We start from the raw sequence: 14,257 nt of genomic DNA on the forward strand, positions 1-14,257 counted from the left end.
AATAAACAAACTGAGTAGTTTCTTAAAACAAATGTATACATTACTATCATTTAGGCTGGTGCATTTATTATTTAGAGTGTAAGGGGAAAAAAGACTCTTTGCCTCCTTTCATAAGAACTGATAACAAAGGGACAGAGGGGCTACCCGTCTTACTCAGCACTCTTGTGCCGTTTCAAAACAAAACAAAACAAAACAAAACAATTAACAGAACCATTAACAGAACAACAACAACAAAGGTTCTTTTTAAACACACACATAATTAAATGACCTTGCACCAGGTTTTGATTCCTAATCCTACTGGCCATACTTTAAACACACCAATAAGAGGCAATCAATTTAAGTCTAAGGATAATTTCTTTAAGGTAGTTTAATCTCGTGTGACTCCAGGAATTAGTCCCACCAAAAAGCAAGCATTTAATTCCGAGCTTACTGATCAAAATTGCACTGATACACCAGAGACTATTTTACAGCCAATTCAAGCAATTCTCTGCTTCAGATCATCTTGAATCATGAAATATTAAATCGCTTTAACATCTGCTGTCAATTTCAGCTCCTCACTGATTCAGTATAATCACTTGTGTTCCACATCGCTTTGCTCTAACTGCTTCTGCCAAGTCAACAAAGGTCTGAGCCGTCTCCGGCTGGAGGGTCAGCTTTATCAGAGGGATGTCAGACTGTTGACAGCATTTATCACATCTGTTCTTCCCTTCCATTGATCTTACAGCACTTAAACTAGTGAAAGAGTGTTAACTCCTGGAAACAGGCCAGGTGTTACTCGAGTTTGTAAAAAGAAGGTTGGGGGAAAGTGATTCTGACAATCCGTAGCGAGAAAGTTCACTTCATTGCACATACGCACTTATCGATTATCATGCTCTTATAAGAAACTAAGTCGATGTGCTCCTTGCCCTATTACCGTACCTGAGAAGGTAGCACGACTCTCTAACAGATATTGTGAATTCAAACACTCATCAGCGAGATAAATGACAAACCGACATTTAGAAAATAGAAGGTGAATCGCTCTACAATTGCAGAAGCTGATGCTATCACTCACTATTCAATGGCAAAAGAAAACAGCAATGTTAACCGTTCCTATTGAAAACCATGTTTTAAAATATCGTTTAACTGTAATAGTATATATGATCTTAGAATTAATATTTTGCCTCTTAAAACATGAAAATATGCATGTAATTACTCAGTAAATGCTGCCAAGACAATTTTACAGCTGTATTTTTTTAATGGGGGAAAAAAAAAAAGATGTGCAGTGTGGGAATAACCACTGGCCAAAAACTAATTTATACGCATTACATTTTTGTATCATATTACAATATGATGTTAATTATTAAATATGAATAATTAAGTCACATTAATGTTCGTTTTAAGATTCTCCAGTTATGTGACTCAATGACAGGAAGACAAAGAAAAAATATTAAAATCCTTCATAGAGGATTAATAAGTTTTATGAGTTTTATAATAAGTGACCCCGATGTATTACTGGCACATATTGGTGGATGGATCTGTTTAATATGTATGAGGGAGTCGAGCTCTACCTGAGCATGTTTTATTAGACTCATCTTCGTTATCTCCACAGTCATTGGCTCCATCACAAAGCCACCTTTTGGGTATGCAGCGATTATTGGGACACTTGAACTGGTCAACCGGGCAACTGTGGTTAGCTGGAAGGAACAACAGAAACAAAAAATTCAGCGCATGTCAGACAGGAAATGTTTTGTTTTTAAAAAATACATATTGTATCTAAGAATGTTATAAAGCATTTTCAAGCTTGACATATATTTCTGTTGTTTTATTTCTTTTTTTTTTTTTTGACATGTTTTGTTATACTGCTGACAGCCCACTCTACATATAAGTGAGTTCATATGCATAATACTCTACTTTTGTTTTGACACAGCAGTTTTCATTGTGCTATTCATCTATTCTCTTGAGCTAGCTTCACATTTATCTCAAAAATATGCGTTTGCCCTCAGGCTTTTGAGTTTATTTAAAGTAGCGCCTGTGTTTTCCTCTACTATTTGCTCTATTTAATAATAGAACCTGCTATTACTCATAACCCTGGATACTCAATGCGTCCCCAACAGACAATGAGTAACAGATGAAATGGAAAACCAGATTCGAGTGGGATCAGGCAGTAAAGTTTCAGCCGTATTAAACTATAGGACATCCCAGCAGAGCAGAAAATTGATTTTGCAATTCTGATAATTCTGGCAGAACATCACGTTAAAGTATTTCTCATAGTGAAAAATGACTCAGCCCCCAACGTTTTAACATGGTGCTTATCTTATCGATTAGCTCATGAGATGATTGTGCAGTGGAATGCAGTGCGTGGGAGAACAATTTGATACTGGCGTTCTTCCCGTTTGATATTGCAGTCGTTTTTCCCTGAGATGTCAATTAGCAACTTGTTAATTATCTACAGATGATATGCAAACAGTCTGCTTGTTCAGATTTACATTTATGTAGATGCTTTTATCCAGTGCAATTCAAGCTGCAGTATACATTTTATAAGCATATATATTTACTTATACAGTTTTCTGGAATTATTGCTTTTGGCTGGTCATTTGGGGCATTGTGAATTTTAACATTTTTGCATAATGATCACTAAACTGGACCACTGCATATACTAGATAAGACTAAGAAAAAAAAAAGAAAAAAAAAACTTAAGGTTTAAAATAAAATTGCAACATTGTTGCAGTGTTCATCTTGTTACCAGGTTGGTAAAAAACGGATGACATCTGTGATACCTGAACAGAATGGAAATATTATATTGAGTGATACATCACAGACATATATGACACTGTGTGCATGCTAAATGACACAGCTTGAGGACACAGAGGTTTGATGGTTCAGTAAAGCAGACACAACAGGGATTATACGTCGCTGTCAGAGAGAAAGAAAACAAGGTACATACAGCATATGTGGGCCTCCTCATCACTGCCATCTAAACAGTCATCATCTCCATCACAAATCCAATTGACTCGTATGCAGCGCCAGTTCCTGCACTGAAACTCATCATTTTTGCACCGCTGGGGCTCCTCTTGACCTGCAGAGTCTTCAGGAGAAGAAAAACGGAATTGTAAAAAAAGAACTTCAAGAAAAATATAGTCAGTCACAGTGTAGGGTGATGTGGAGTCTGAGTTTAATATTACAAATAAAGCAACAGATTGCTTTTTGAATTTACACAATTATACTCAAGCTACTTTTTCAAATAAATCAAGCGTGTTATTTCTCTCTTTATTATAACATTGCAACATGACAAAAACTATTTAAAACAGTATAAACTTCGATTCTGTCCATGTCTTTATTTGAGTAATTGGTGGCTTCTATGGAAAACAAGAAGTGCAACCAAACAAAACAAAGCAAAGCAAAGCAAAGCAAAGCAAAGCAAAGCAAAGCAAAACAAAATCAGAAATGTATAATTTAAAAATAATTTCAAATAGTTTTAAATCAAATAGTTGTTTTATTATTATAGTTTAATAATAATAATAAAAAAAACATTTAAAACTATTTTATTCATGTTTAAAAGCAAAGATAAAAATAAAATAAAATAAAATAAAATAAAATAATAAATGTAGCTTTTAAATTTCCTTTTAAAAAAAGAGGACTCACTTTATAAAGTAAATTTTGATGACCAATGGCTGCCAGCAAAGGCACAAGTTATTGGAACATTTATATATTCATATTCTTATATTTTATATTATCTATAAATATATTTAATATATAAACATAACATATTTTTCTTAAATGTGATCCTCTCCGAGAAAACCCAGCTAAAGTCATTTTTGTGATTTACTGTTTTCTACATAAAATCATCCTTCATAAGGTAAAGAACATTCTGTGAAAATGTAACCTTTATATCTTTAATATTGACTGAGTAAGGCCAAGTCAAAGATTGGAATTATAGTGAAATTAATGGTTGAAATCAAACTTTGATGCTTGTTATCTCATAATTAGATTTTGAGACTTTAGGCTGGATTTCTCAAAGAGGGTCATAAATATATACATGCATGTAAATATACACAGCAAAAAATATAAACCCATATTGTCACAGTTTGTGGCTGTAGAGAAGTGCACGCAGGAGTAATTCAATGGAAAGTCTTTAATTTCAAGTCAAACTCAGGAGACTCACCAGGAGAACGGATAACCACAAACATATAGGTTCAAACTAACACAGGACACCAGAACTAGGGAGAAAACAGGGCTTAAATGAACTGAGACAAACGAGATAATTAATCAACACAGGTGGAACCAAATGAACTAATCAAGCAACACAGGAACATGACCAAATACGGAAAAAGAGTAGCCGAAAAGGAACATAAACGTGACACATATATTATGTAAAAAAAAAAACGTTTATTTTGGATGTGATTAATCACGATTAATCCTTTGACAGCACTACATTAAACTATATTTAAAAAATATTAGTTAAATAAATCATTTTAAATATGACAATTTGATTTTGTCAATGAGAAATTTACTTACAATTTTACGTGATCATGAATGAATACACTAGTAAATGATTTCTTTATTTTTTTTAAGTAACTCTCCTAGTCCTTTTGTATGGAAGCCAAGTGCACGTTATAAAGTCAGAATTACGATATATAAATTCACAATTCTGACTTTTTTTCTCAGAATTACATGATATAAACTCACAATTGCGAGTTATAAAGTCAGAATTACTTAAAAATTAAAAACTCGCAATTCAGACTTTTTTTCTCAGAATTGTGAGATATAAACTTGTAATTGTTTTTGGGTCAAAAAAGTCAGAATTGCGAGTTTGTATCACGCAGTTAAGAGAAAAAAAAGTCAGAATTGTGAGATTATGAGAATATAATTACCCTTTTAATTTTTTATTCAGTGGCGGAAACGGGCTTCCATACTTTTCAGACTTCTTGTCCTGTGTGTGTTTTTTTGGGGGGGGGTTTTTCCCTAAGGGAACGGTATTTAAAGCAGCCTACCAGAGCATGTGACATTGTTCTTGTCCAGGTGCTGGTTGTCGGCACATGCGCACACCCGGCCTCCCGGGACGGCCAAACAGAGGGTACCGCAACCACCATAATTCACCCGGCAGGCATTGTCACCTAAAAAACAAACATAGGCCTAAACAACAGATATCTACAAATCTTCTTTCCCACTGGCAGGATGGCTGTTTATGTGTTCATCTCTTTATAGCTTTTAGCAATGTCTCTCCTTGAAGCACAGAACATAAAGTTCTTCTTCACTGCCCACTCAGAACCAATTTCCTGCTCTTCTGGGATGCCGGTGGTACACGGGGGCATTATTTTTAATCACACGTCAAGTAAATTATGGGAAACACTGGAGAAGAGAGCCATTTGACACTGTTTTTCTTTCACAGACATAATAATTCGTTGTGTGGGCAATGACACCTACGATGGGGGAGGAGAGAAGAAAAACACAGTTTTGTGAGAAAACTGTCACTTATTAAGTTGAGGCATGGGGACAATAATAAGGTTTCATTTAGAGAGTGGTTGAAAGGCATTGCCTGAACCAATGAGATAAAAACTGTTTTGTAATGGCCAATCTGTGGTACTCCAGGGAGTGGAAACACAATTAATCTTTCTCCTGACAAGCGCTTTGAAGAAATTCCTCTTCTGCTGAAAACGTAGACTGTCAAAAAGCCCGCATTTTCAGGCCAGGAAATTCATACATGACATAACGGCAGTTCCCCACCTTCTCTTGTCAGAAGTCTTAGTGTTACAAACGTTGTAAGTTCGATGTCAAGAGGAGAATATTTAAAACATGATACGAGTCTGCTGGTCCCAACTGCCTACGTCGTCATTCTCAAAAGAGTGAGTCTCTCTGACAAGCAGCATACTGTCTGCTCCCCTAAAACTGCACCGCCCTTAGGTAAGTAAGAGATGAAACATGTGGGAGCCGAACACACGACTGCGTTCTCTGTGCCGCTCGTATGCATGTGCAAGGGCCCCGCTGAGCAGCGTCCCTCCCTCTGCGTGTTGTGACTGGCAGTTATGAGGGAGGATGACAGTAATCATCCCTCCTTGCCTAAGACATCCACACAGAGTTAAACATTCTAAACAGAGCTTTAGCCCCCACTTCAGCAGATTAAACCCACCCACTCAACAGTACGGCTCCTGCTCGCAGTCGGGTCTGTGCTAATCAAAGCAAAAGCCAGAAACATTTGTAATAGCTGCACTGTGTGTAAAAATGTCGTTTATTATGAATTTTCTGAAAGAATGCACTACTGCATGTAATATGTGAAACATTTTTCCAATTACAATTTGGTGAAATTAACCATTATGTACCAAAGTCCAACGCTGAGCCTCATTCAGGAATGAATTGAAAAGCATCCAAAAAGTTTTGAAAAAAGCCTCTCATGCTCAGCAAGGCTGCATTTATTTTGAATATATATATATATATATATATATATAGCATTTTTTATTTGATTTTTCTTTTACTTATTTCTTTTATATTTATTTCTTTATTATTTTGTCAAAATGTTAAAGTATTTACTGTCACATTTTTATCTAATAAATGCATTCCTGCTGTATTAATCTCTTTAAAAAAGAAGGGAAAAAATCTTACTAAGCCCAAGCTATGGAATGGTACTGTACATTAATAAATCAGCATTATTTTTGCCATGGTAGAAGAACAATTAATTTTCCAGAATGGTGTAATTTACTCCAAACTCTTCAAAATAGAAGCAACCATTATTAATTAGGTCACAAGATTGAGACAATAAACAGAAGTCATCTACTCTGCCAACAATCAAAATTAGACTAATTTCTTAAAATTTAATTTGAGTAAATTCATCTTCCTGTCATTGAAAATCAAAATCCTCTATGTTGTGGCCAATTCAATTTACATTCCAACTTGTGCATGAATTAAAAGGGAAAAAGATCAATTCCAACCATTACTCATCGAAATATAATTGAAAAAGATGAAAAATGTGTCATTCTGTAAATTTTCTTTAGAGTTAAATTGACTTTACCCAGCTGGCTTTGTGCATCATATACTCGGAGTCCGAACAGAGGGGGCCGCTCACTCCTCAGCAGAGAGACTTCACCAGAGACTAGATCCAGCTGGAAGATGGAGGCGTTCATGTATTCCGTCCAGAAGATGGAATTTTGGTACTGTGCAATCCCAAACGGGTGATTGAGTTCCCTGCCACTGTACACAACCTACAGTGAATTGCAAAAAAAAAAAACACATTACCATGCACTTCTCTGACAACTGTGCGAGAGGATAAACCTTTTTTCTCTTTAACATCTGTTTTTTCTCCTACACAACAATAGGATGAAAAGTTTAAAAAGTGATGTTAACAATGTTCCAATGCTTCAAATATATGCCATCAACTCTCAAAATGCACTCTCATTTTACACTACATTATTCTTCTAAGAGCAAATTATCGGAGCTATGCAGTCGACATACATTTTATAGCTCTACATGTTTATTCTGTCAACATTTGTCTCAATAATAGAGCTGTTCAGTCATGCCGTCAATCCATAGGCCATGGGTTCCCTCAGGAATTTCTAATGGGTTTTTATAATAGTGATTTTCGATCTGGAGTAAAATAAAGTTTGTGGTGAACTTTACTTGAAGATACTTTCCCATTCCGCAAGCCTGACCTCAAATGTCATTTTGTAAATCACTGCCTGATTAAAAATGTGAGTTAACATGCATGATTAATTGTTGAGTTGTGGTCCTTATTAGTCAGCATTAGCATTGGAGTTGTAGCCCATATTAACAACTTATTAGAAACTAAATTTGCATTTGAAGTAGGACTGTGGATAATTTTTATGCCGCAGAACAAGAACAAGAAAAGTATTTTCAAGTAAATTATAGGGGAACCCAGGTTAAATATTAATTCTCCTTCAGGTTTTAGGAAGCGCTGTCTCATTTGGTAACAATAATCCCATTTGATTTCTACGATTTCTAAGCTAAGAAATAGCAACATTTGAGCAATTTCACTCACCATTCTGCCAGTCCCATTGAGGTAGATTCTCTCAATGTGATCATAATAGGCATCACACCAGTACATGGTACTGGTTCCATGGTCCAGAGTGAGTCCATTGGGCCAAAGCATGTTAGATGTGACAAATATTTTCCTGTTGGAACCATCCATCCAGGCTTTCTCTATTCTACCGATGCTGTCGTTCACCTCATCCTCTTCCCAATCCGTCCAGTACATCCAACTGCAACCAAAACCAGAACCCAGTCAGTGTAGTCCGTGAAAACAGCACTTTTTTTATTTACTTTTGAAGCAGGCATGAATATCAATCACATCTTACTCGCTAAGATAGGAAGTGTATAGTTGAAGCAGATTGAAACAAATTGCCTCGAGGTCTAAAAATGTACAAGCTTAACTGAACATAACAAACAAAATATAAATATGCTTAAAAAAAAGTCAGCAACTCGCACCTAAGGAAAATTAAGTGCATCTGGAGATATATATATATATATATATATATATGATTTTTTTTAAATTTATTTTTAATATTTCCTTTTCTATGCTAGGCATATAGACTTCTGTGCCAACATGAACTGTAACTCTCAATGGGTTAGTGATATTTGAAAAGTGATTGGGTCAACGTTCTGACATGATCCTTTCCCTAGTAAGTGTGCTTAAGGGATTTGGTGTCTCTGAGTACTACTCAGCGGTCAACGCAAGCTCTTCTGTCTCATCAATGATAGAAGCTGTACTTCATGTGCACCACATAAAACAGAATTGGATAGAGGGCGAATCAAGCGCTCTCTGTCCCAGTGTGTTGGCTACGTGACCCCATGAATTATTCAGAAGGCAAACAGCATGCTCCAAGTCTCATCCTGCACTGTTCAGAATATAACAACATACAGGGTCTAACCAAAAAGAGCAAAGATTACATGGCATTTTCCATGAGTAGAGAACAAAACAGGGCCTGAGGCTCTTTAAAAATGAAGTCTTGTTATTATTTTTTTACTTTTTCAACTAATGGTCAGTGAAAGAGGTGTTTAACCTTCAGAAAATTTTATATCTAATATTTATAATATAACAGTATAATTTTTAGGAGGTCAAACTAAAAAAACTATATGACCAGTTTTATTTTCGGTTCATTTTCTATGAGGATTTTATAAATGTTTAGCAATGAACACTTTTAATAGATTTGTAAACAAGCATCAAAATTAATAGACATTATTTATCCAGTTTAAAAAACACTAGGGTTGAAATTTAGCCTAAATTAGTTGCTAACAAAATTATATTTCTCATAAATTAATGTAAACTTGCTTTCCTTAAAATCTGGATTTAAGCCACCTACATTTCATGCTAGATTAATTGTTTATGCCAGAAGACAGTTTATCAAATAATATTCTCTCAATCAATCAATCAATCAATCATGCATCTAATGCTGTACAATAAATAAATAAATAAATAACTGTCATATATACAGTACAGTTCCAGTGTTTGAGGTTTGTAAAATGTAATGTTTTTGAAAGAATGCTCAACATGATGGCATTTATTTGATCAAAAATACAGTAAAAACAACTTTGTTGTTTATGTTATATTAAATTATGTTATATACTGTAACTTTTAATCAATTTAATGCCTTTTCTAGGTATTAATTTCTTTCACAAAACGGTAGTGTTTGTGAGTTTATGGCCAGAGTGAGAGGAAGAAAGACAAAAATAAGTAGTAAATATAGGTGAGGATATGAGCATGAGAGAGAGACATTCCTTAAACTGGAGCATCAAGATAGGACAACAATGACTTCATTACACTGTGGAGTTTATGCGCTATGAACTGGTATAGGAGTTTACAAAATCAGTTTTGACCGGCTGAAAATGCCACAGTTTAGGAAATCTGCTCCTGGGGATGAATATAGGACAGCAATGAAGTAAGCACAGAGTAGAGATAAAAAAAATAAAAAAATAAATAAAAATAAACATCAAACAAATGGAGAGACAGAGATGTAAATCTTGAAAGTCCAAATGACAGAACACAAGATACTAAAAGAGAGAAAAGAGTTACTGAGGCAGGCAAGTTATTCTTATCATGTTATCACAGGCTGCTTGTGGCATCAACAGAGAGATGTATACTGTATGGTTGGAAGAGATAAAGAAATCAGGACAGGTGGGTGTTATTTCAGGGGGAAGCCCATCCAGCAGACCAGACAAAGATCAACATGCCACCTGCTCACCTGATAGATGGCCAACCCCTAATGATGGGGCCTAACCCCCTTTCTATAAATAAGCCCATAGAGGTGGGCCAAAACAACACAGCTAAAATTATACTAGAGACTATTAAAATAAAGGTTAAATTGGCTGAAAGATATTTGAGCAAGATATTTTTTTACTGGATTGTTAATATTTACTACACATATACGTTTGGGTCAACAAATCTCTTAAACACTATACCAAATTTTACATTTATATTGAAGAATGCTTATTATTAATATCAAAAATTGAATCATATTTTATTTTTTTAATTATAATTTATTACATTATTGTTAATTACATTAAGATTTTTTAGATCCGAATAATTATTAAATTGTTAAAATATCAAATTGGATAAGTTATCTCACTATGTTATCTCTTAACTTGTAAATTTGATGAGCTATCTCACTCTGCAATTAAAGGGGTCATATGATGTGATTTCTTGTTTTCTTTTTCTTTAGTGTGTTATGTAGCTGTTTGTGCATGTATAAGATCCGCAGAATTACAAAGCTCAAAGTCTCCCACAAAATGATTTATTCTATCTAAAAGAGAAGGCTGATGCAGATCGGGCTAAAACGCCTCTTTCAAACACGCCCCCACATGTCTACGTCACGATGTGGAAATATTTGTGTAATGCCACCCAAATGTGCACGCAAAGAAAGAAGGCGTGGTTTCAGGAACCGCAGTAGTGTAGATACAGCAATGTCAGGGAGACACTGTGTGTTTCTATGTGAAAGCAAAAGAACTTTATTTGGCCTTCTGAAAGTAGATGCAATTAGGAATCATTGGTTAAGATTTGTTTACAGCAGAACAGCACAACCCAAATTTTGTTGTGCAACACATTTTATGGACGACAGTTTCATGAACCTAGGAGAGTACAAGGCTGGCTGTGCACAAACTATTTAAAAAAAAAAAAAAAAAAAAGGTCAATTCCAATTTTGCTATGACAATCTGGCGCTTCTGAATCAGCGACTGTAAGTATGTTTTGTTATTAGTTTAAGTATTTGCTATTGACTGTTCAAATGCGGAGTTTTGCGCAGTGTAGAGTAACACATTGTGTGTGTGCACTAAATTGTATATCAAGTTATTCTAATAATATTGCATAATATTATAATAATGATTAACTTGTTAAAATATCAAATGTAATAATCATACATCTGATAAGTTTCTCACTCTAGACTTGAAAAACAGCCACAAAAAGCTAGCTTTGCTTTGAAGCACTATACATCAATCACCATATTTTGGCCATCGTTCAAAGTTCATGCACTCTATCCTCTGATGCCCTGTTAGAGGTCAAAAATTTACATCCGCTCCAAATTTCCATCTTCCACCTTCAACTTTTTCCTCAGTCTTTTTTTACCAGCTGTCAAAGCAGGACACATCAATGGCACCTCAGAAGAGGTGTGCTTCTCATTTCCTGTCTGAGCTCTAGCTCCAGAAAGCTTTAACTTTCCACTCCCAAAGAATAGTGTCAAGCAGTCTGCATGACATCCTCTGAGCTGGCAGTGCAGCTGACGATGCTTTTAATGCAGATTTTAATCGCTTCCACACCACTGAAGTTATCCCATCGGGAATGACATGCGGTGGTGACTGGAGATAAGTTGACGTTTCCATGTTTTACTCACGCAAATGTGCGCTATTTGCAAGTATCTGTTGACAACCTCACAAAGAGACAGTTTTTAGCCTTCTGTCATTGCCCCATGCTTATTTTATTGTTAGCACTGCCATTCAAGATACATTAGCTTCATTAAATGGGAGAGAGAGAGTCACATAAATTGTACAAGCATGAGGTCTGAGCAATGAATATAATTATGACTCTGAGCTAATGAACCCATTGTGTCTGGAAATAATGAAACTATTCTGCATTTGCTTTCCCTCTCTTCAAATGATTTGGTAATCAACACCACTTGGGTTCACTAAAGATGGTAAAAATCTATTCCAATGTATATTAATTACTTAATGATAAGTGCACACATTTAAATGAGCCATTTATTTACAAAGATTTTAAAATAAATTAATTAAAAAGTACTCAAAGCTCCCTTAAGATACCACGTGGAATGCCCCAAAAGATCTGACGACCATCGACCAATCAGTATTTCGGTACTTGAGTACTTTTTAATCAGATAAAAAGAGAGTGAGCAGGTTGTCTGATTGGATCTGAGAGGACCGAGAGTGGTTGTTTCCTCATTGCAGTATCTCGCTTCTTCAGCCTTGGCTGGCTGCACCTCCTCAGGATTCATGAGTTACTCTCACACCCAGGGATGGTGATAATGAGATTGGCTCTGGGCCATCAAACTCACCTTTTTACTGGCCGTGCCATGTCAGCTTACTGGTACACACACACACATTAACCAGTGCAGACGGAGATATGCGTGGATGGGTGCATGCATGCTTCACTTCTCTATGTACAATTGCATTCACCTCTGAAGCCATGCAGTGTAAAAAAATGCTAGTAAATAAACTGGAATGAGGACTGTTCCTTCAGGCCAGGTGGAAAGTGAGTAGAGCTCAGCATTTTATCACAGATTGTAAATGTTGATGTAAAGGAAGATTACTCATGTTTTTCCAAGCATATTTCAACCAGATTTATTGGTAAAACTATATTTCACTACTCACTTTAGGAATTCTGTTGACTATAAGTAACTTTGCAACTATATATCAACCACCCGTCATTAGAGTATTAGTAGATTGCCTACTTAACATCTGCTAACACTTTATTTTGTTGGTGCCCCTACAGACATTCTACTGACTATAAGAAACTTTGCAAATACATTTCAATGCCTTCAGATGGAGATTTACTGCTGATCACAGAACCATGTTTTACTGACAAGATGCACATGACAATCGCAGCTTTTGTCTGATCGCGATTGTGGTTTCATTTTGATTTATTGTGCAGCCCTAATAGAAGGTATATGGCCTGATATTTTGGCACCAAACTAGTTGAATCCCTCTGCAATCACTAATTTTATCATCATTTTATCATTTTTTCATCAAAATTATATATTTAAATGTTTTTTTTCCCCCCCATGAAAACAATTTATTCACATCTTAAAATTGAATATAACTCTTGAATACAAGTCTACACCCTTACCTCATTGAGTATGCGTGAAAAGCATGAATACACTAATTAGTCTCCGCCTCCACTCAAACACACTAGCTCAACCTGCTCCACTTTAATTCAGTTAACTGAAGTAATAAATGCTACACAATGGCAAGTAGCAATCTTGGAATAATTGTTATTGCTATGTCATTCATTGCAGTTTCGAGAATGAATTCTTGAGTGAATTTATCCAAACGCAGAACGGATGATAGCATAGAAAGTGCACAAAAAGCACTCCCCTCACAATCACTTAAAGGCTGTCGCTCATCGTAATTCATTGTGATCTCCCAAAGTTACGTTATAATCAATGAAGCTCTACACTGCACACTTAATCTCTTATTTACATTGTATCTACACCTTCTTATGAGAGGATCTGCGAATGTGCAGATCTCAGCACTGAAACAAAAACTTTTGAGCGGTGAGTGGATTCTAACTAACTTTAACACCTCTGAATGGCCACTGCATTCAGGAAACCAACACATATGTCTACGATTGGCTACGCTGCAAAAACACGTGAAATAGAAACCTTTGACCAGATATGAAAAACCCTGAGAGTTAAATAATATAAAATATATGAATAAAAAACATAAAAAATGCTTCTATTCAAATCATGAATCTATGAAAGTTGATTGGCATTTCAAATCACTGTATAATACATAATCTACATTTAGGATTGTGATGATGTAACAGCTGTTCTCTCTACTGTACCTATTCAGAGGATCCACCACTATGGCTCTAGGGTGAGACATGTCTCCCTCCAAAAGAGTCTTCCTGGTTTCAGATGCCCGCTCCAGCCTAGCCACGCTGATGGTTTTTCTGTAGCCATCGTTGGTCCAGTAGAGATTATTTCCAATCCAATCCACTGAAATCCCCTCCACATTATCAAGATCTGTAAGAGCACACACAATTCAGCTGCTGAGAGGACTATTTGTTATAAAAAAATAACAACCATTTGTACCATTTATATGATTTCAA

General features: G+C 35.6%; 1 protein-coding gene across 4 annotated transcripts in view; it reads right to left on the minus strand.

Moving 5' to 3' along the window:
• lrp1bb (low density lipoprotein receptor-related protein 1Bb) overlaps positions 1 to 14,257 on the minus strand; it is a 285,213-nt gene that overhangs the window by 115,375 nt on the left and 155,581 nt on the right. For all 4 annotated transcript variants that reach the window (XR_009272793.1, XM_058786845.1, XM_058786847.1 and 1 more), the window contains 6 exons: positions 13,991 to 14,171; positions 7,967 to 8,186; positions 6,983 to 7,172; positions 4,971 to 5,093; positions 2,924 to 3,064; positions 1,548 to 1,673 (listed from right to left, as the gene is read on the minus strand). Coding sequence is in view for 3 of the 4 variants with exons in the window: in XM_058786845.1 (XP_058642828.1) it covers positions 1,548 to 1,673; positions 2,924 to 3,064; positions 4,971 to 5,093; positions 6,983 to 7,172; positions 7,967 to 8,186; positions 13,991 to 14,171 (981 nt within the window). In the remaining variant the exon portion in view is untranslated. The remainder of the gene's footprint in view (positions 1 to 1,547; positions 1,674 to 2,923; positions 3,065 to 4,970; positions 5,094 to 6,982; positions 7,173 to 7,966; positions 8,187 to 13,990; positions 14,172 to 14,257) is intronic.

Source organism: Onychostoma macrolepis, chromosome 09, assembly GCF_012432095.1.
Source record: "Onychostoma macrolepis isolate SWU-2019 chromosome 09, ASM1243209v1, whole genome shotgun sequence".
NCBI classification, from domain to species: domain Eukaryota; kingdom Metazoa; phylum Chordata; class Actinopteri; order Cypriniformes; family Cyprinidae; genus Onychostoma; species Onychostoma macrolepis.